Source organism: Micromys minutus, assembly GCF_963924665.1.
Source record: "Micromys minutus genome assembly, chromosome: 27".
Classification (NCBI taxonomy): Eukaryota; Metazoa; Chordata; class Mammalia; order Rodentia; family Muridae; genus Micromys; species Micromys minutus.
The window spans coordinates 28,836,188-28,859,220 of record NC_137962.1 but is presented as its reverse complement, the minus strand read 5'-3'; the positions used below and the strand labels follow the sequence as shown (position 1 = coordinate 28,859,220).

Sequence of the window (23,033 nt, the reverse complement as noted above, 5' to 3'; positions counted from 1 at the left end):
TATCACTGTGTCTCCTGATACAATGTAACATAACATGTCACTCAGATGACTATCACTGTGTCTCCTGATACAATGTAACATAACATGTCACTCAGATGACTATCACTGTGTCTCCTGATACAATGTAACATAACATGTCACTCAGATGACTATCACTGTGTCTCCTGATACAATGTAACATAACATGCCACGGGAGCAGCTGGTCTCCTGATACAGCATCCAGCACAAAGCTACATGTTTAGCACAGCTAACTTCCTGGGAAGCAAGAAGCTTTTGTTATTCTTACACACTCTTTGTTCTTTCACTTGAATGTGTGATATGCATATGTGATCACACGTTCCCACATGTATGGGCTCACACCACTGGAACAGGTACAATTGTAAATTGTATGTGTATTGATATGATCAGGCCTAAGGCTGTGGTCAGCTTTCTTCCCAAGCCATTTTCCACCTTATGTGTTGAGGCAAATCTCTCATCATTTCAGCTACTCTAGCAGGCCACCTTGCTCTAGGGATCCTCGGTCTCTGCTTTCAGAGTGCTGCAGGCACAGGCCCCTCCCCCGCCCAGGCACTGTGTGAATGCTGGAGACCCAAACTCTAGTCTTTCTGCATCTCTCTGAGACAGCTGTCAATACCACTGGTTATTTAGTGTTCTGAAGAAAATTAATCTCAATATTACAAATTAAAAATATTCCAAGTATTAATTAAAGTAATTAAAGTGTTCTAAAACATTCCACATATTAGGGCTGTCAACATTGTCTATCAATTACCCCTAAGATGATGGGAGAAATGTGGGTACTGAAAGTAAGTGTGTGTGTGGTATTTTTAATGTATCCTGATTAATCTGTTCACATTCTGAAATATAAAAATGGCCATTAAAACATTTCTTTAACTTAGACTAAATTATGTAAATATGGACAATAAAGTGATCTGAGTGAAGAAAAAAAAAAAAAACACACTCTTTTTGGTCCATGCAAATCAGTGGAATAATAATACTTCAAGGTTAATTCCTTCTCCCTTCCCCTGCCTACATTCTGGAAGATCTGCTGATGTTCAGAAAAATGACCATAAAACAAGAAAAACAAGGGGAAAGAGGAGACAAACGAGTAAGCGTGAAGAGAGGGAACAAGAGAAAAAGAGAAAGAATTTAAGTCCTTCCCCAAATTCATAACACACAAAAAAAGGTAATGCTATTATTTTTAAAACTTCATTTATCAGTTTTTTAAAAATTAGATATAATTTTTTTTCTAATTTTGTTATGACAGTATATTTTTATAACCTAGTATGCTGTAAGAAATCTTTTACTTCAAATTGCTTAAACCAACAAGAAAAGACACCTGTGTAACTCCTAGACTTTGAAGCCACAGGAATGCTTAGCCCTAAGGTTTAAGCCCTTCTGCCCTTGGGACTGGTAAAACGTGACTATCTTTCCCAGGAAAAAGTAAGGTTACAGGCAGCAACAAGCAAGCGTGTACATTTTCACAACAAGTGTTTGCTTTTCTACTTCACAAGATACATTAAAATTAATGTTTTAAACTATCAGTGTTCTTACAAGGCTTACAATGAGTTATACATGCAATTAAAGAAAAAAAAAAACAAAAACCTGAGATCTTTGAGATTTGCTTAGGAATTCTAGGAAGCTTTTAGGACATCGGTGGGGTGCAAGGACATAGAACAGAGAGGAAGAGAGTACCTGTGTACCTCCGACAAAGAGGGCCCACTTTCATCAGACCTACAGTGAAAGAGTTAGAGCCGTGAGGAGAAAGAACAGATACCCAAACAGGCAAAGACACCGACGACAGACCGAAAATCAACAGTGTGGATAGCAGAATTTTGTAAACACTCCCTTTTTGTTTGCCCCGGAAATCAGCAAGTTTAAAGTATAGTTAAATTAGACCAAAAGGGGGGAGGACTTTCGGTTTTCCACCAAGTTTAGGGAACCAAAACTCTGTACCCATTACAAACTCATAAGTTGAACCTTCTCTAAAACTCAGGAACAAGCAAGGAACAGTATCAAGTATATGGACCCCATCACAGCAAGGCTTAATTTGATGACTATCTTTAAAAAAAAAAAAAAATTCCAGTAACTATGGAATTTTTAGTAACTATGCATGAATTTATCTTGGTAATTACTGTTTTTAGCTAGATTCTAGGGTGGAAGTTTGGTAAATTCGTCCTATATTTGCATGTTAAAAAAATCATCCATAGTTTTAACTTATCTCCAAAGTGGAGCGTTCCGGCTAAGAGGCCCTTCCATAACGCCTGGTAAGGCAAGACACCGTCTGCCTACACCCTGCCCCACAGACTGCAGTGCGTCGGCTGTTAGGAACTTAGACCGTGTAGTACTCTGGGAAGAACAGGGAAGGTAGCCGTGGCCTAAAACCTGACAAGAACCAAACTATGAGGTCTGCATAGCACAGATAAGACATGGCAGTCTCGAAACAGGGCCCCAAAGAAAAGAACACAAGAGGAAGGGAATTTTCAAAGCATGAGTTGAGCTGAATCAACTTATCACTCATGGGGATAAGAGCCATAAAATCAGTGCTGTCCGTTAAATATGTTCGTAACAAAACAGTCAGCTATGAGGAGACTATCAAGATTGTCAAGACTGACAGAAAACAAAAGAAACTGAGACAGGTTCTTAATCTGTACCTCAGACTGTTGTGAAGCTCACTATGTAGCCCAGTCTGGCCTTGGATGTATAGTGTCCCCTCGCCCCTTAGTTCAGAATCTTAAGTGCTGGGTTGCACTTGTGAGCCACCATATCCCGTGTGTGACAGGAGCTTTTACAACTACTGTGAAGGCCGAGCACCTGGAATTTGTCAACTGTTCACATATTAGTGGAAATGGACTTCTGATACGTCACTAATGCCCTACCCTCCTCCCTTGATGGGGCAGCTTACTGCCAATAAGGGCTGTTTGGTTCAATAGTACAATATTTACCTTTCTAGATCAATTTTTAAAAAATGTCCTCTAGCTTTTAGTTTAAGAAAGAAAAACTAAAAACTGACTTGTGAATTAAAGCAGATTAAAAATGATTTCCAAATAATGGGTATAATGACATTTATAGAGCCATTTAATACAATCTAGGCATATTAGATAGGTCTTTTAAATGGCATCCTATAAATTTCAGAGATGTTGCATGCGGGACCATAACAGCACAGGAAGCCAACAGCTGTGGCTGGGAGGAAGGATGTTTAAGTGCACACGATCACAACGGGATTATTCAAATTCCAAGCAGACAAGCCAGGGCTCCAGACGACAATATGACAGGCATATGGTCACTGACTTTTTAGAAGGAAGGTTCTGGCTCAGCACAGGGACACATTCTAAGTTAGTAAAAATGGCATTCTCCACATCCTATCCTCTCTCCACAACTGCCTCCAGTCCCACATCCTCTATCCATAAGGGTAATGTTTTATTGCCATAATGCAATGACTGGAGTTTGTGGTAGATTTATCTAGAACCACCAAACGTTAGGAGCAAGTGGTCTTTGTAAGTTGTCTTATCTATAATGGTGAAACCTTCGCCACATTCCAGTATAGTCATCAGGGTTAGACACTTCTGGGAGCTTATAGAAGCTGGGGAATCTGGGTAAGTTTTTAAACGTCAAATGTTCAAAGATTTTTTTTTAATTCTAATTTACATGTACAGGGATATAGGCAAGAAGAGAACTGAAAGTCCAGCCGCACACTGCAGGGAGCCATGTTCAGCAGGGAAATTATCTCTCAAGTGTGGCCACATGGCTCCTTTCTATTTAAAAGGTACAAAAATATGGCAGACTCCACCTCCCAAACAGCGAGGGCAAAAGGTCCGCACAGGCTGTTCTGGGGGGTACGGAGTCCGGGGTGAGAGGCCAGGGCTCTCTTCCACAACATACTTATCCTGCTGAACTGACGTGTTTCCCTGAGAAACAGTAAGGCGATTAAACACATTCAGTTCGTTACGGGGCCGGCTTGGTGGGGAGGAAGGAGGTGAGAGACTAGTCTCGGAAGCGCCAGAATCTGAGCTACGAGAAAAAAGAACATTAAACAGGTGGCTTTAGTTGGTTATGCTTTGTTAGGAAAGTTCTAGAAACATGCTTTTTAAAAAATTAAAAAAAATTTTTTTTTTAGATTATGCTCTCTGCACAAGTTAGAAAACAGTTGTACCAGACTTTGTCACACTGGCCACAGGACAGCAGTGGAGAAAAAGAGTCATCCTAGTGAGATCCAAAATCTAGATCTACAGGGCAAACCCAACCCAACTTAACTACAAATCCAAATGGAACTTAGCAAGATGCTCAACTGTAGAAGGCGAAGCAGCTGCCCCTAAGGGCTCAAGAGCAATTTGATGAATCGGGTGACTTTTAAATAATTTATTTTCTCTGGTCTACCATTTCTCAGTGATAACCGAGACAATGGATTCAATGGAAAGGTAAAAGCACATCTTTAAAACCATAGGAAGCAAGGAGAAACAGGTGGGCAGCGAGGGTGCCAATCAAGTCAGCGCCACCATGGTCACCGGAGAAAATGGGTAAGTTATTTCCTGGCACAGGGGAAGAGAGCAGGGAACAGAGACTATACGAGCATGTCTTTGTGTTAATGAAACAAAAGAATATAGTAAATTCACTGATACATTAACGCAGATGGGCACAGCTTTCTACCATGGACCCATCTTCCGCAAGTAACATTTTGGATAAAGAAAGAGGTCGTTTGGTAGCATACATAGCTTGGGTTGTTTTACAGGACGATTTAATTCACTCGACTTCTGCAAGTCGTGCTGATGTCATTCATAAGCACCCATGTGAAGGGTTCAGCAGCCTCTACTCGGCACTGCTAAGTCAACCCTCGTGAAACATGAAAGAAATGACTGAGGAGGATGTCAACAGTCCAAATTTGAGAAGGAAGAAAATGTCCCACAGGCCAGGCCTTGGGAGCAACACTGAGTCTGCAGTCACTTGAGGGAGGGAGAAGGTCAAGTCGGTTTCAGAGGGCAAGGTGAAATTAATTTTGAATTTTTTTTTTTTATGGAAGATGATTTGAAAGGGAAGCTTGGTAACAGTAGCGCGTTCAGGGACACAGGAAGATAGCTGAAAACAGCGCTAGTGGAGTGAACAAGGGGAAAAGTGCATGAACGGTGGACGTGTGACCACGGAGCCAGAAGACCGCTTAGCCAAGCCGAGAGTTCTCTTGCATGTCTGCGGAACCAGCCAAAGCACACAGCCAGCAACCTGCAGCTGCCCTACGGCCGGCATCTTTGCAGGGGAACTTTAAGCCACTGAGTAGATCAAAAATATTGAGGACTTACTGTTTATGCTCCTTGGCCTTTGGTTTATCTGCTTTCTCATATGCCTTTCTCCTTGTTACAGGAGAAGGCTCTGGCACTTTTTTTTCTGATAGAGATGACTGTCTGGAACTACAATAGGAAAAAATTTTAATTAATTTTTATTTATTTATTTATTTATTTATATTTTTATTATTTTTAAGATGTCTAAATTTAAAAGCCTTGAGAGTCAATCTGATCTAAAAGTTCTAAATTTATTTCTTGGGGAGGGAGAGGGAACTCAAGTAGGAAAATAATACAAGACTGATTTTTGATGGCTAGGAGCTTTAAAACTGCAAATTTTTAAGTTAGCAATTTTATTAACTGTCTGCAAGTCTGTATCTTTAGTGTAAGCATCAATAATATTGCCAAATAAGCAGAACAGATAGTTTAAGTATCCAAGTTTTATCAGAAATTGTTTGATCTGAGGGGAAATTATCTTAAAGGTTTTACAAGAAGAAAACTACTAGAATATGAGAAATAAAACAATTTAATAAGCAAACAATAAAATAGCGATATAAGTAGTCATACTAAACCAGTAATGGCAATTAATTTTACTGAAGTATATCTAGATATCAGTTAGTAATCTTATATATTTTAGTAATAAACTATGCTTGTCGTTAACTTTAGGTTGAACAAGCTGGGTATGGTGGCTCAAGCTCGCAGACCCAGCACTTAGGAGACTGGGGCAACAGGTTGTTTTGGTTAAAATTTGAAGCCCATATCCACAAGGCAAACCACACTCAAAGTTAGACAACTCACACTTTAACCCAAGCCCGTCACTTCACAAGTAAAACGGCAAACTTGACAATCTGAAGAGCCATCTGCCTGGTCCGCTTATTCTTAAGTTATCAATACTCTCCCGTCCTATATTTTCAATCATTCCTGAAATACTGGGTTCAATAGAAACAGGAATAATGTTTCTGGATCCTGGGCTACATAGTGATTTTTTTTTTTTTTAAGGGCAGCCTGGGAGACAGTGAAAGAGATCCTGTGTCAAATAAAAAAAAAAAAAAACCTTCTGGAATTAAAAGCAAAAGTGTGGGGTGGTTGCTGAGTAAAGAAAACTCTGAGTTCTGTGGATGCGCTGATGGATATTACTCTCCCCAGCAAGTTACACGGATAAGAAAAAAATATGGAATGAGTTTCCATAATTCATATTCAAAAAATTTTAAAATGAGATTTATCATTAAATTTCATGTGTCCGAAGAAAGCACATTTTGGCAAGTCTGCATTCTATTTGAGATAAGGAAATGAAGGCGGTGTCCTATGACAAATTTAAATTTCTAAAAGCCTGAGTCTGACACGTGTTACAGGAGTGCTGCCTTAGCCTCTAGGACACCTCCTACACCTTGGCCACATAGCTTGATGCCTTCTGAGGCTCCAAGAGACTGCCTCAAACAAGAGAAGAAAGCACAGGGAATTCTAAGTCCAGCCCTCTAAGTGCATGGAAACGTAGAGGAAATTTGTATGACGAGACAGAGTCAAAAAGACATTTTCCATAATCTGTCATAAAGGACACATTTATAAACAGATACATTACCTGAATGGAGATTCCAGGTCACAGACTTAGTCCTGAAGTTCTTAAAGTGCCTGCCCTCAGGCAGACTCAACGCTGAACACATGCCAAGCCTCTGGCTGTCCCTTATCGGTGTCACTACCTTGACTAAAAACTGCTGTGCCCTGGCCCTATCATAGCACAGAAGCCGTGGCTACACTGGTTAGCAGCATCCAACATTAATCACGTAAGCACATGCAGGGAATCCTGTCACTAAAATGAATTTTGTAACTACAGATGGCAGATGCTACTGCTGAGCGGAAGAGAATGGAAGTGCCTTCACAAGGGGAAGAATATTATGGAAAACGGACACGCCCAGCAAGTTTATTACTTTGTTTTATCTGTATCGTATGTTGTGTGCTGCTTTTGGGGTGATATTTCTCATATATGTGCATTCATATAAGAAATCATTTGCTACATAAGAGTTAGTTTGCAAAAACATCACTAAAAATCTTTACAAGAGCGGAGCCGGAGAGATGGCTCAGTAGGTAAGAGCACTTGATGTTCTTTCAAAAGGTCCGAGGTTCAATTCCCAGCACCCACATGATGGTGGTTTACGGCCATTTGTAACTACAGTTCCAGGGCATCAGACATGCTCTTCTGACCTCCACGACACACGCACATGCAAAACACTCATATACCTAAATAAAAATGAAAATCTAAAAAGAACTGATGTTCAAAAGGGAAGTAAAGTCCTATTTTAATGTAACTACCAACACACACACACACACACACACACACACACACACACACACAGCACGCACGCTCGAGAAAGTGAGGACAATATGGTCATATACTATGTGCTGTTCAACTCTTGTTTTAATTAGAAGAGCTTTGTTGTTATAGATATTTTTCAATAGGGGTTTCCTTCTTCAACTTCCTACTGACAATAAAAGTACTTTATTCACCCCATTCATCTTAGACATACAAGAAGCTTCAAGGTAAAGAATCGGGAAAGGTGGCCATGGTAATGCATATCTTTAATCTCAGCACTAGAGAGCCAGAGGCTAGCCTGGTCTACTTAACGAATTCCATGACATCCATAGCTACATAGTGAGACCTCGTCTCAAAAAATTAAATTAAAATAAAGTACAAAATCCTGAAATGCACAAAGGTTATAATTTTTTTTCCTTTAAAGCAGTCAGCAACAATGTACAAAACGACCAGGTTATTACAACTAGAACGTCGAAAACCTGGGGCAAATCTGAGACTTCAAAGCTTTTGTCTAACTTTAACTAACATGGTACTAAGTAAATTGTGCCTATGATCATTACTCAGAGTCATCCTAAAACATGGAGATTAAACAAAAGAAGGTCGTAAAAGAAAAGTGAATCTTAAATTATTTGAACTGTCAAAACATTACGGGTAAGACTGGAGAGAGTGCTGTCTAGGGAGAGCGCTTACTGCACAAAAATGAGAAACAGGACTTGTATGCCTCAAACCTACATAAAAGCCAGGTGGGCTGGCAGCCCTCCCATAATCCCAGCCCAGTGTAGGCAGAGAAGGGGAATTCCAGGGAGAAGCTTGCTGGCCTAGAAAGCCAATGCTGAGTATGGAGAACGGACCAAACCTCGATATGTACATTGAGAGCAACTGGGCATGACCTACAACTTCAACTCCAGCCCTCTTCTATGCACAAGAACACACAAACACACCACACACACAGACACACACACACACACACACACACACACATACACACACAGCATACACACACGTACAAACAAAAAATCAGGGCCAATCACGCCTAACAGGAATGACTTCGAAAACCAGAGACTGATGATCTATTTTGTTTTAAACAGATATAAGAAATTAGCAACATGCATATTAATAAACACAGGAAAAACGCCAAAGAGAAGGAGTTAGTGTAGCAGCGCCAGACTTACATGCTGCCTATTTTAGAAGGGAAGCCAGATGGGGGAGGAAGCTCTTTGTCCCTAGCAGAAGTACCACTTGTCTCTGTGCTCATTCCAATCTCTTGCCCTTCGACAACAGGAGCCAGAGGGCCGGGCAAGGAAGCATCTCCTGCACTGGTGTCTGAGGTCACTTCACTGCTGTCTGCTGCATACAGCAGCTCCAACTGCGTGGTGGTTCTCCTTCGAGCCTAGTTACAGAACGGGAAGAGAAGCGATCAGAAGCAAACTTGTGCACAGAACTTGATGGAGGAACAGAGGTTATTATTATTATTATTATTATTAGGAATAGATGATAAATATATTATCGATTTTGATACATGAAATAGGATAAAACATTCAGCACATCCTTTCCTCCCAGGTGTGTCCCAGACAACATGAATGACAGTGACGAGGTGGAGTTTTCGCCAGATAAGACCTTCCAAGGCCATACAATGGCCAGCATTTGGACTGCACACCTGTGCCCAGAATAGTTCTGAATCTTCATTAGGTCTGGTGTGGGGGGTAACTTGTTTCCAAGTGAGAATGTGAAAGCAGGGACGCTATACATCTGCCTGTGGTAACTCCAGAGGAAGTAGCAAGGTCAGTCAAAGGTAACTAACATCACTGTGTTGAACAGCCACAAGTGGCCAGCTCCCTTAACAGGTAACTGTTTTTAAAGAGAGAAAGGGAGAGGGGAAGGGGAGAGGGTGGGAGAGACAGAGATAAAGAGACACGGAGAGACAGACACACACACATAGATAGAGGAGAGGGACAGAGACATAGACTGAGAGACACAGAGAGAAAGACAGAAACACACAAAGAGAGACTGAGAGAAACACACAAAGATAGAGAGACATACAGAAACATACACATACACAGAGAGACTGAAACAGACAGACAGACAGACAGACAGACAGACAGACAGACAAAGACAAAGAAATGGTAAAAGCTAATGGGAAGGAATTAAGCCAAAAGAAAATCCAAGGCCGTAAAATTCAACTAAATTCTAACGTTGCCCATCATGTAATGCTTTGTTAATCTGAATTGTTAATTTTTTTCTTCTTTTATGCTAAATAGGGCGCGTACTCCGCCCACTGGAAAGTTCACTCTGTTGCATTCAACTTTTGACTACAAGTCTTTAACATGGTACCACGGTCGCCCTTCTTACTTCATAAATGAAAATTACCATACCTGATTCCCCTCTCTGCTTGCACTGGATCCAAACCAACAGTTCAATGTTTTGAGTTTTGTTAAGTTGTTGGATCATCCACAACAAAATACAAATATCTCAAGATTTGTTTTTATTAGCCTCACAAGTATTTTTAATTAAAATTTACACTAAAAATCCATATTTAATTAAGACTTATCATGGGGGAAAATGGAGGATCTGAAGGCCTTGGACTTGTATTCACCCCCCCCCCAAAAAAAAAACTGAACAAAACTGCATGGCGAAATAGAACAGGAACCCTGACATGCGCAGTGCTGCATGGAGAGATAGGGCAGGACCCGACTCCTCTGACATGCGCAGTGGGAGAGCCTAATTACCCAGTTACATTACTTGATTAACTTTAGTGGTCCTTAAAACTATCCTGTGCATTTGCACGGTATTACTTTTTTAAGATGTGGCTTTATGTACTTGTTCAAGGTGCTGCAAATACTCCTTGTCTTCCACTGACATAACGTCATGAGTCAATTCATCTCATGTCAAGTACAGCCATACAGCCCCAAAAGGATCGTGTGATCCTTCCACATTTAAAAACAGGCATCACCTAGTTTTAGATGCCTGTAAAACCATGCATTACATGCCTAAAACAAAAATTAAAATTTTATTTTAAATAATCTCAGAATACGTACAAGGAAGAACCACTCAAGACAAGCAAACAACAAGCTTGGGTGTTAGAATTTCACAAACACCCTCCTTTTAAATGGCTGAGGCCGCACGCTGTTACTGAGTCGACTACCTCGCTAACCAAAGGCTTGAGAATCAGCTTCCCTATTATATTTTATCAAATATAAATGGTGTAAAAATTTGATAAAGCTCTGGTTTCTGTTGAGAAGTTTTTCAAAAAAATATTTTTTTTTTCCTTTTTAAAATATGTAAGTACGCAGTCACTTTCCTCAGACACACCAGAAGAGGGCATCAGATTCCATTACAGATGGTTGTGAGCCACCATGTGGTTGCTGGGAATTGAACTCAGGACCTCTGGAAGAGCAGCCAGTGCTCTTAACCACTGAGAATATAAAATATATTCCTTATTTTTAAGTATTATAATTTTATTTAATAATCATATGTACTAGTTTAGTTAATAAATTACTTGATTATCTCATTTTTAATTTCAAATGGGAGAATTTGAGTATCAGCATTCCCACGGCCAGTGTAAGAGACAAACCTGAAGCCCATCAGTTTAATGTTATAGAGAAGAACAGAAAAGCGTCTGCCCGATGTTGGTAATTTCCCTTACCTTGTTCTTAGGTTTCACTTCACCGCAAAGCTTCATGAGGTCTGAAGACAGGGTGCTGTACGTAAACAAAGATAATGATGAGGTTAAATTTGAACTTACCATACAGAATTATATGTCCTTTGTACTGATAACTATGAAAAACTTTATGAAAAACACAGACAGGTGATGCTATAAATCCAGGTGGATCTATTAACGCTTAAATTCAGTTCCCTTCCTTAAATAGTCCCCTATCTCATTTTAAACTTTATGAGATCTAGGCATGGCTTTGCTTAACTTTCCCATTGCTGTTCCTAGGGCCAGCACCTTAGTCATGAAAATCAAAATTAGTTCTATGTTAAGATAACTGCTTAATGCAGTAAGATTCACGTTTTAACGATCCTGTAGCATGGGCAGGAGAGGTGGCTCGGTGGTTAAAAACACTTGCTGATCTTCCAGAGGATCTGAGTTTGGTTCCCAGCACCATAGTGAGCAGCTCATGGCCGCCTGTAGCTCTGGTTCTGAGGGATCCGATACCCTTCTCTGACCTATGCAGGCTCCCACACTCATGTGCACAGACATACACAAATACACATAATTAAAATGAAGAGGAAAACTACATCTTAAAAGCCAAACGTTACAGACGTAAGCCAAGCGTGGCAGCCCCTGAAGCTCACCTTCCCTCTGACCCGGGGCTGTGTAGAGGGCCTTCCTCCTCACTGCTGTCCTCTTCGGTTTCTAGAACAAAGTGAAAAGTGAAAGTGATGTGGTACAGGCTGGGTGGGGGCCACGTCCCTAGGCTAAACACACGCACATCAGCTCAGCGTCTCTGGTCTGGGCTTCCGAGTCAATACAAACGGACCAAAGAGGAAACTTCCGCCATGACTTGTATTGCTAGGATGAGGAGACAGGCGTTCAGTCTAGAAAAACCGTGAGTTTGAATGGTGAGACTTGGGAAAGCCGTATCAGGGCATGGGAATTAGACCAGATATCTGTGTGAGCGCAAACCTTTAGGTTGGAGTAAAACGTTTTATGGATGTCCTATTTATTCAAACACGCAAATCCACTGATTAATGAGCGCTCACAACCAATGTTTCCTGTGCCGGGTTCAGCACACTTGGCCAATCACTAACACTCTCTACGTACAGACGTTCTGATAACTGTACCAGTTTTGCAAGTTTAGTAAAATATTTCACCCCCTTTATAGTCTCGAGTACAAAGAGGATACATAAAGCTATTCAGATGTCACACACCAGCATGCATCTTGTTCACAGGTACACAGGGACATGGACAATAACAGGTGTGCATGCAACAGCTCTGTCAACAACGGCAGCCTGCTAGAATACCAAACAATACCCCCCATATAAAACAAAAATAAAAAATAAAAACTAGGAAACTGAACACAAAACTAAGAAATCAGTAGATAAGTAGGCAGTCAGTGGCTAAAACAGCTACAAAAAAAAAAAAAAAAAAAAAAAAAAAAAATCAAACTCCGTGTCAGCAACCCCCTAACATACATGTAGTTCTTTAGCTGGCATTTTATTTCACAAGACTAAATAATGATATAATTCAAATATATATGTTCGCGGTTCATTCATTTATATTATGTAAGAAAACCACAGACAGGAGTTACCTCATTTCTTCCTCTCTAATGTCCCCTTCTTTCCACCACTGAGGGTTAATAATATTGAAAATATTGTCTAAAAACCAAACTTAGGATTCACAGACAGGGGAAGGAAATGGTGGCATTGAAGGCAGTGTGAGTCTCAAAGCCTTCGTTCAAAAGAGGCTCACGGACTTAGTCCGTGCTTAAGCTAAGAGTAGTTGATAAAATAAAAATAAGGTTACCTGTTTGCAGCTAACCATTGGACTGAGCAGGACAATGTCAACCAACCAGATCTCCCCAGAGCTCCCAGGGACTAAACCAACCAATGAGTACACATGGAGGGACCCATGGCTCCAGCTACATATGTAGCAGAGGATGGCATTGTCTGGCATCAAATAGGAGAAGCCCTAGGTTCTGTGAAGGCTCATTTCCCCAGTGTAGGGGAATGCCGGGGCAGTGAGTTGGGAGGGGGTGGGTGGGAGGAGGAGCATCCTCATAGAATCAGGGGGAGGAGGGATGGGAAAAGGGGGAACGGGAAATGTAAATATATAAAATATCCGACATAAATAAACAAACAAACAGTTATAAAGAAGTGACTAGCTATGGTGGCTTGAATGAGAAATGTTTCTTATGGGCTCCAGGGATTTGAACCCTTGATTCCCAGTAGGTGGAGACAGTGAGGTAGTGCAGCCTTGCAGGGAGAAGAGCTGTCACTGGGGAAGGGGGGGGGGGACTGGGGGAGGGGCAGTATTCCCCATCCCATCTCCAGTTCGAGCTCTATACTTGGTGTTTGCAGTTGAATGTGATTTACCACCATTTTTCTTACAGACACTGGTGAAAACAGATAGAACCTCAAGCACTTGAGCAGAGGTTCAAACTTCGTTTAAGAAAATAAAACAAAGTTCAGTTAGGAATTCACCTGAAATTAAGGAGTTAACCTGACTATGAATACATGCCTTCCAGAGAGATAATTTATACTTTATATAAACAACTTGGCCAGCGCTAAGAGGACTCCACCTCAGTCGGTGACCAACTTAAGATATATCCTCAAAGCTGAAACCGACATGAAACATTTCATCTGGGTAGCACACAGTTCTTAACTCTAGCACACGGCCATCAGACACCTTCTCACTTAGTGGCATTCAGAGTAAAGCAGACATGGGACTCCCAGGTGTTCTGATAGTCAGTACCAGGGTAGAATTTTACAACCTAACACCAGTGGAAGTTAATCAAATGTTTGTGCTTCTCTATCGTGTTTTTATTACACTTTTAAACATAAGTTATATCTTTCTGTTAAAAAGTAGTACCTGAGATAGAACTGATATGTCAACTCTGTGACTGCTTCCTTTCAGAAACACCTTCTTTGCAAACCTGTGTACATTGTGGTTAACATCCACTACTTTAACTCTCAAACTATCCCTTCGCTGTCCACAGCAAAGTAATAAAGGATGTCCGTTAGGTCTAGATAGAAACCCATGACTGATGCTGGCTACATGTCTTCTGTTTGGGGGCTTAGAATCTGCTACCTGTTGGGTACATATGCATATGACCCTCAACCCAATAATAACCTGGGATGATGATGACTGTCTAACATATTCTCCTGGCTTAAACTGCTGGACTTTGGTTCCTTGGGCCTCCACTCTTATCTTAGTCAGGGTTTTTATTCCTGCACAAAAGGTCATGACCAAGAAGCAACTTGGGAAGGAAAGGGTTTATTCAGCTTACACTACCACATTGCTGTTCATCACCAAAGGAAGTCAGGACTGGAACTCAAGCAAGTCAGGAAGCAGGAGCTGATGCAGAGGCCATAGAGGGATGTTACTAATTGGCTTGCTCCCCCTGGCTTGCTCAGCCTGCTTTCTTATAGAACCCAGGTCTACCAGCCCAGGGATGGCACCACCCACAATGGTCTGGGACCTCCCTCCTTGATCACTAGTTGAGAAAATTCCTTCCAGCTGGATCTCATAGAGACTCCTTTGTGATAACTCCAGCTTTTGTCACGTTGACACAAAACCAGCAAGTACAGCTCCGTATGATCTCTTGTGACTGAGAGAAAACAATGGAAGCTTAAACACAGACTCCTGTAGGCGCATCTGTGTCTTGTCCCTTAAACTACAACCGTTTATTTTTATTCCTTTCTCAATAAGTCTGAACCACAAATACAACTTTATGCAGACTCCCCTGAGGGCTCTTCGTGAATCTAACAGTGATAGGATTATCATAAAATATTGGGGCCTCAGGAGCCCCAATAAAGGTAGGGCTAATGTGGAAAAGACAAAACGTTCCTCAAAGGCTGTAAGATCTTAAGCGCAGTAAGGGGTGGTGTCTAGCCTTGAGCCTTCAGTTTCATCCTTGAAGACCGTGTACTTGTTTCCGCAGAGCGCCGACCTGCTGGTACCTAACACGGCTCGTTCTGCTGACTCCTGAGCTGTGTGACCTCTCCCCCTCATTGTGTTTTATTTCCCAGCTCACATTCCACACCTGACAGCAGTCTCCATCCTGGCATCCCTTTGGGTACGTTCTCTCCTAGCCTCCGTCTCTGCTTCAGCCTCTGCCTTCACTGCCCTGATACAGACTTGTCATGGTCCGTCATCCTCATCCTCAGCAGAGCATACGGCTCGTGAGAAAAAAAAGCTAAGTGTTGCAATCACCCCTCCGCCTGGTTCTCAGCCTCGAGGGTTGGGATAAAATTACAAACCTGAGGAAAGTTTAAACAGGGGTATTATCTATGACGGTCAGGTTTTTCCAGTTGAATATCCAGCACTTTCGTCCTTTCACGTTCTACCTCCAGCCCCTCTTACTTATAGTACAGCCATAAACTTTGGAGAAACTTTCTGCTGTGACCGATGGGTTCTATCAACAGACAACATTTGCACTCTCTGCTTCCATAAGCAGAACAGCCATGAAAATTAAAACTATTCATCACATAGCAGCCTGCGATTTTCTTGTACAAAATGTCGTTAAATATCCCATCTTCTAGGCCACAGAACACATGTTAAACTGAGACAGTACAAAGAACAGAGAGAGGAGGAAAGAAATGGAAAGGGGAAAACAAAGTGGGAGGGAATGACTGGGAGAAAAAAAGCAGGGATGGGGCAAAGGCAGAAGGAGGAGGAAACAGAAGAGGAGGAAGAGGGAAAAGGAGACAGGAAAGGAAGAGCCAGGAATGGGAGGGGTGGGAAGGAGAGAGGAAGCAAGTGTGCCTGACAACGTGCAGGACAGCAAAAAGGTACTCAGGGGAACACGGGGCCTTTTCATCAGTCCTAATTGTTCTTGATTAGTCTTTCATCCACCCCTGTCATAGCTTAAGAAGTACCTTCAAATGGCACACACACATATATTTAGATATATGCTATATATAAATATATTATATACACCATGGTCGACCTCACGGAATTATTATTCATTCATGTCAAAGCTTGACAGTTATGCAATATAACTTCATTCATATAACTTCAAATGACATTTACACACACATACACACACACACACACACACACACACACACACATACACACCATGGTAGACCTTACAGAATTATTATTTTCACAGTGACAGTATAAAAAATCTAATAGGTCCTGTATTTACATGTAATAAAAGTTTATCATTTGGGTTGGAGAGATGGCTCAGAGATTAATAGCACTGACTGCTCTTCCAGAGGTCCTGAGTTCAATTCCCAGCAACCACATGGTGGCTCACAACCATCTGTAATGGGATCTGATGCCCTCTTCTGTGTCTGAAGACAGATACAGTGAACTCATATACATTAAATAAATAATACTTTTATTTTAAAAAAAGAGCTTATCGTTTTAAAAAGTGAAGATTCATAGACTGCATCTTGTCATCTACAGACACTGAAAATCAACTGCACTTAGCCTTTGGGTTGTTTTTCTTTATCGTTACCAAGAAGTACTCAGAAAACACTGAAGAGTTGTATAATCAAAGAAAAGAAAAATCAAAAAGACAGGAAAGACCACATTTGTAAATGACATTAAATAAAACTTCCAAATTTCACATTCTAACAGACCACTGATAATGAAGTTTCTCCTTCTCCTGACTCTACATAGATCATCACAAAAAGGAGGTAAAGACATGACCATTGAGAACAACAGGTCACATGGAAGTCACTAGCAAGAAAAAGGCTGAAAACTCTTTTAGGCTGAAAATAAGGTGCTTATGATTAAAATATGTATATATATTTTCTATATAAAATATATAGAGAAAAAAATTATTTAAGAGGTTAAAACAATTGATGAAACTTAATAAATATATTTTAAAAATGTAAAAGGAACATATGATCCATGTTTTCCTAGAAGGAAAAAAAAAGTACTTAGAAATCTGCAACTAAGCTCAAAAGACTATTAGCTCAAACCTAACTCTTCTACCATCTAAGGACGTCAAAATAGAGGGCGTTTAAGCAAAAAAAAAAAAAAGACTTAGTATTTTTTATTATGCATACAATATCATGCAAAAACAGTGACTACCAATACAACATCTTCAAAAATGTTTCACAATTAGTGCACAGGACAATTAGTGACTCATGCATCTGTTGGGTACACAGAAAGCTAAGCATACTCACCTAGTGGGGCGCTATCTAGATCTGGATAAACAACAGCAGGAGGAAACAAAAAGCAATACTCCAATCAAAACAAATCCAAAGTCACAGCTCTCACATAGCACAAGATCCTGTACCGACGCTTAGGTGCACAGAATAGATGCCTTAAGGAGGCATGGTTAGGTGGGCAGCGGAAACCTGGTTAATCTTCTAAGGAATTTAAACAACCAATTCAGAAACTTTCCTAGTCTCCTTTATCCATAAAGCCCAGTGGTTTAGTCGTTTCTTGGAATGACAGTAAAGTAGTTCCCCATCCCCAAATTTACATACACATGCAAATTAGAGAGAGGCTATTTATTACAGGCATAAGTAAGTATAGCATCTATTCAAACAAACCATAGAGGAAGGAGATGTAGATACAAAGTCCACAGGATAAAGCTACCATGTAACTCATATGAGTGAGGTTTAATCCACATTACCTTGCAGCGCGTGGCCTAGTAAGGCATCCAGCTCCGGGTTGAGCTCTGCCTTCTCTTTCAGCATATGGAATAAGAGTTGGTTCTGGGTCGCACTGGTGATTTCCGTTTGTTTGAGTCGACCTTCAAGGACTTTAATCTGAGCCTCCTTCTGGGCAGCCTGAAGACCCTGAAACAATCATCACAGGAGCCAAGTAAGTGTCTTCCATCTAGGAAAACAAAGCCCACTACATGAAAACGTTGAAGCCGTGGACCTTGGCATCAGACAGACCTTACTACGAACCAGCTCCTCTACTTGCTTTGTTCACAGTTCTTAGAGTCCTATGCAAAATACCATCCTTCGGGGTCTCAGTTCCTGTGTGAGAAGTGCTATGGCTCAAGAGCACACAGTGACTGTGAGAGCACAGGCTAAGGTCCAGCGCGGGGAGCAAGCAACTCGGCTGTCACCACCTTCAACAATGGGGAGTAAGTGTCCTACTGGTGGCAGTCAGGTTTGCACTCAGAAGAGTGGGCTGCTACACTGTACTTTTTCTTTGGCCTGTACAAAATTGGTAGCAAGCCAATTGTGATACAAAGTCTGTCTTCTTGAGAACCTTTCCTTCTCTATTTCTGCTTTCTTCGTTCGCTCTAATATACAAATATAACAGAGCCAGTAAAACTGACATATTTATAACATTTTATTTTCGCTCTAAAGTTTTTTTTTTTTTCCAGTTAAGAATTTTATTTCTTTCACCAAGAGGAGGGTCACCGGAGAGAGACGCGTAATCCCAAATCAGTCAACTTAGGCTTTCAAGAATAGAAGAGCTAAATCTCACCTTACTGATGCCCATTGACAGGAAGTGATCTAGCAGGTAGCGAGCTTCCGTCAGCGTACAGGCATTAATGACAGCGGTGACATCCAATGTCTCCCCTTCTTCCTACATCAAACAGGTGTGTAACAATCATTACTTTAATCTGAATATATTTAAACCGAAGACAACAGGCTTGCATTTGCTTGACAGTACTGGATAAGTCAATGAAACTGCTGGGGAAAAAAATATAGAAAAGTGTTCCAGTGGAAAGTAGACACAGCTGAGCAGTTAAAGATTCAAGGCAAGATATAGGAAATGATCCATGTGATGTAGTAAAGACTATCCCCAGGTCGGTAGGAAAATCAGACTAGACAATACCTAATACACGCACACAACCTAAGAATCAGATTAAACCTATGAATAGAAAATACCTTCATATAAAAATTCAAGGGGGCTGGTGAGATGGCTCAGCAGTTAAGAGCATGGCTGCTCTTCCAGAGGTCCTGAGTTCAATTCCCAGCAACCACATGGTGGCTCATGACCATCTAGAAGGGTATGTGATGCCCTCTTGTTATACATGCAGCAGAGCACTTGTATATTAAATAAATAACTTTTAAAGATGAAATGAATAAAATTCAAAGTACTTTTAAAAGATATATAGTACAAAAGTTCTTTTCCTTAATCTCTTAAGTATCTTTCAGACCCCGAGCATCATATCAACTCATACTTCTGGAATCTGGGAGGTAGAGGCAGGAGGATCAGAAATTGAAGGGCATTGTCATCTACGCACAGAGCCTGAGGACAGCCAGGGCTAGAGGCCTTCTCTCAGAAACAAACACAACCGAGACACACTGTCTTCTGAGGACCACACCTTTGCCTCCTCCATCTGCATGATGTTGGCTTGACAGTCAGCAATGCTATCGTTGATGTAATCTATATTCGCTGTCAGGGACTCCATCTCCTCGCTGATGTTGACCACGTTTTTATCTCCCTCTCCACTCTCCTTGACTAGCTTCTCTCTCCTTTTGGAAAGTTTCTCTCGCCTTTTTGTGAGTTCTTCCCGTTGCTATAAAAAAACAAAGAAACAGACAAAAAAAAAAAAAAACATATTGGATTTGAAGAATGACCTTCATCTACAATCATACACAGTACAGCCAGGACGGAACAACGCTAGGGAGAGCATTCAGTGCTTGCAAGGAATAAATGTGGGATAATAAAGGAGAGGCCGGATCCTTTGTGTTCAGACTCCATCTTAGAGAACCTGACCTAGGGTTGAAGTCCCGTTAACTAACTGGCTAGCACCAGTTTCCAGGCTACCCCCCCCCCACCCCCACAACAAAACCTACATCTAGTACTAGTTTCCAGGTTATTCCCCAACAAATCTGCACGTCCGGGTTAAAAGCCCGCCCCTGACACTTCACTTCCTAACAACCCACCAATCCGGAGAAGAACAGAAATTAAGTTTACGGTTTGGCTCCCAGCACCAACCAATTATGTTAAAGGTCATAATGGCCCCCAAACTGACATATACCAGACTAGATACCTTTCTTTTTCTTGTCTCTATAAATGCTTGCCTGAAACGGCTCGGGGTCCCCTCCCGTTCCCCTGGGACAGAGATGGTGGTGTGGCCCAAAGTCCAGCTTAAATAAAGCCCAATGTGATAACATCAGAATTGGCTCCTTGGTGGTCTTTTGGGGGCTCACTACTGTTTCCAGGCACAACGTAAGACTGTCAGCTAAGGAGGCACGTAGTGTCTGTTGTCCTTACCCTGAGGAGTCTGTTCATGTCTGCCTCCATGTTGGAAATGGTCATCTTCTGCATGATGATGTCGGTCACCCGGCGTTCCAGCAGCTGCCACTTCATGCGGGCCGTCTTGGAAGTGAACACCCGGCCCGTGAATCCCTTCCTCGGATATTGTCTCCTGTCGTCATTCATAGAGACAAATATAATCACTTATGCCTTCGTCTGACTGCGCCCACCCCATAAGGACACCTGTTCCGTTTGGACAGCACTCGGAATGAAAGCCCACCAGGACTGTAGGGGCGAATAAGGACCTGGTGCCATTTGTGGTAGGTGTTGGTAATGCCTGGACTCTTGCCACAGGAATCCTCATTTTCTGCTGCGTGCCTGCCCGTGACGCATCCGTTTCCCCGGAAATGACGTTGGAACCTGTGTCCGGGGCGGGGCTTTCAGATGAGCTCAGCTTCCGGGTAACTTTCCCCGCTACTTTGTCGGACATGGGCCTCACTTGCCTACGGAGAGCTGTAACCTGCAACGGCACCAAGGTTGATCTAGTCTCTGTCTATAGAAACGACGCTACAGGGAGTGGGTAGAAGGGTAGACAATTCGCCAGTCACACGCCAAGGCCCAGGGATAATCCCTAGCACCACAAGGTAAGGGAACCAAAGAAGGAATACATTATTTATCCCAAAGTTAAAGAAAAAAAAAAAAAAAACGGTAAAATTGTTCACCATACCTCTTCAGTTTTGCGGCGCAGAACAACTTCTTGATTTCTTTTCTGGGCTTCTAGAAGTCTAAGTTGATGCTATAAATTAAGATGCAACAGGTTGAAGCAGCCCCCCTGAGCCACAGTATGTCCTACACTAATGCTCAAACATTTCCCCTTAGTGACAAAAAATATGAGTTCTGAGCATCTGGGTTAGCAATCTCGTGTTGGTCACGTAGATATTACTGCTTTAATACAACAGGCAAAGGCTCAACCTGTAAATGGAACAAGCTGAGTTCAATCCCCCAAACTACATGGTGGAAGGAGAGAGCTGACTCTGGAACGCTGCTCTCTGACTGCCGCACTTGCACCATGGCTGGTCCATCCCCAACAGCTATGTATGAATATCCAATAATTAAAAAAAATCAATAATCCATGAACCATTTTACAGATGTTTCCATTCAATCATTCTTAGACATTTGAAGTAGTCCCTGAGACACAAAGAGGAAAGGACGTGGCTATTTTCAAGAGCTCTTTTTAATATATACAATAATTAAAGTTGCTTTAAACACAGGGGAAAGCATACTAATCAATGAATACTTGGGAGTAACTTGGGTGTGCTGGTCAGTCTTTCTCAATGGGACACAAATTCAGGCCACCAGGGGAGCGAGAGCCTTCTCTGAGAAATTGTTTCCATAAGACTGTGGTGTGGGCGTGTCTATTTTGTTCTTTTTTTAAAATATGATTGACACCGGAGACCCCAGTCTACTGCAGGCAGTGTCAGCCCTGTGCAAGAGGTCCTGAACTGAATAAGAAAGCAAGGCGAGCAAGCCCTGGAAAATGAGCCAGTAAGCAGCATTCCTCCATGGCGTCTTCTTCAGTTCCCACCTTCTAATAGCAAGCAATATATTTTCTTCTACTTATAAATGAGGTTAGAGTGAAGATTCTGTGCTAGCGAAATGCCTCACCGGATGAAGACACTTGCTGCCGAACTTGACAACCTAAGTTCTATCCCCAGGACATACATAGTGGAGGACAAGAACTAACTCCAGAAGGTTGTCCCTCTCTGTCCTTTCCCCCTCCTCTCTCTCTAACTAAATGTAATAAAAAGTGAAGATTTTAATTTCTTTTCTTGTGTGATTTGGACTACTTTTCCAAACCTGAATCCTGAAAGTAGAATTCTGAAGGTGAAGACAAAAATGTTTTAAGTTCTCAGGAAAAGTATCTTCTATAAAGGACTGGTTTCTCATTGCATTCTTGCATGTATCCCTCACCGTGAATCTGCCCTGAATGTTTATCCTGGATTTTCATCCACATATCATAATAAAACTCATTTTCTATAACCAGTGCTTACTGACAGTCCTCAACCCGTACTTGTATAATTAGAAAACTTCCCTCCACTGATGTAGTGTTGTTGTATAAAGTGGGTTATTCTTATCGAACAGCGGGACTCCTTCATACAAAGTGGGGTGTTTTTACAGACCAGAGGGGTTCACTCACATCTCGCTTGCGCTGATCCTTTTTCAGCTGAGCGATTTCCCGGTTCCTTCTAGATTCTGTCAGCCTGGCCTTCTCTTGCTCTTCTTTCATCTGCTTCATTAGGCGAACCTAAAGGTATGGGTCTCCATTATTGAACAGTACCCCAGCACCAGATGCCTCCGGTAGACCACACAGATGGGAGCTCTTTTGTCCCAGATACTTTATATGGAAGCACATGGCATCCACTCCGGATTTCAGTGGATGATTGGTTTGGATAATCTTATTTCCAATATATATATATATATATATATATATATATATTGCCAAATTGATTAGTGCTCTACAGTGCAGATTTGATACTTATTATCAGTAGCCATGTGATCTTGAACAAGTTATCAAGTTATATAGCCACAGCAGGCTTTGATTTTTCTCGCCTACAATGTCATTGTACTATGAAAACTCAAAGGGTTGATACCCGAAAGTGCT

General features: G+C 41.5%; 1 protein-coding gene across 5 annotated transcripts in view; it reads right to left on the bottom strand.

The window, feature by feature from the left end:
• Nucleotides 1-23,033, bottom strand: part of KIF21A (kinesin family member 21A) — a 112,314-nt gene that overhangs the window by 12,390 nt on the left and 76,891 nt on the right. The window contains exons 16-29 of one of the 5 annotated variants that reach the window (XM_080938882.1): nt 22,569-22,676; nt 21,099-21,167; nt 20,677-20,891; nt 20,390-20,543; nt 19,494-19,688; nt 18,647-18,748; nt 17,835-18,000; nt 17,380-17,400; nt 11,872-11,932; nt 11,219-11,273; nt 8,748-8,965; nt 5,289-5,396; nt 3,880-4,008; nt 1,693-1,731 (exon numbers count right to left, since the gene is read on the bottom strand). In XM_080938882.1, coding sequence (XP_080795008.1) covers nt 1,693-1,731; nt 3,880-4,008; nt 5,289-5,396; nt 8,748-8,965; nt 11,219-11,273; nt 11,872-11,932; nt 17,380-17,400; nt 17,835-18,000; nt 18,647-18,748; nt 19,494-19,688; nt 20,390-20,543; nt 20,677-20,891; nt 21,099-21,167; nt 22,569-22,676 — 1,640 coding nt within the window. The remainder of the gene's footprint in view (nt 1-1,692; nt 1,732-3,879; nt 4,009-5,288; nt 5,397-8,747; nt 8,966-11,218; nt 11,274-11,871; nt 11,933-17,379; nt 17,401-17,834; nt 18,001-18,646; nt 18,749-19,493; nt 19,689-20,389; nt 20,544-20,676; nt 20,892-21,098; nt 21,168-22,568; nt 22,677-23,033) is intronic. The other 4 variants (XM_080938884.1, XM_080938883.1, XM_080938885.1 and 1 more) reach the window with 4 other exon arrangements.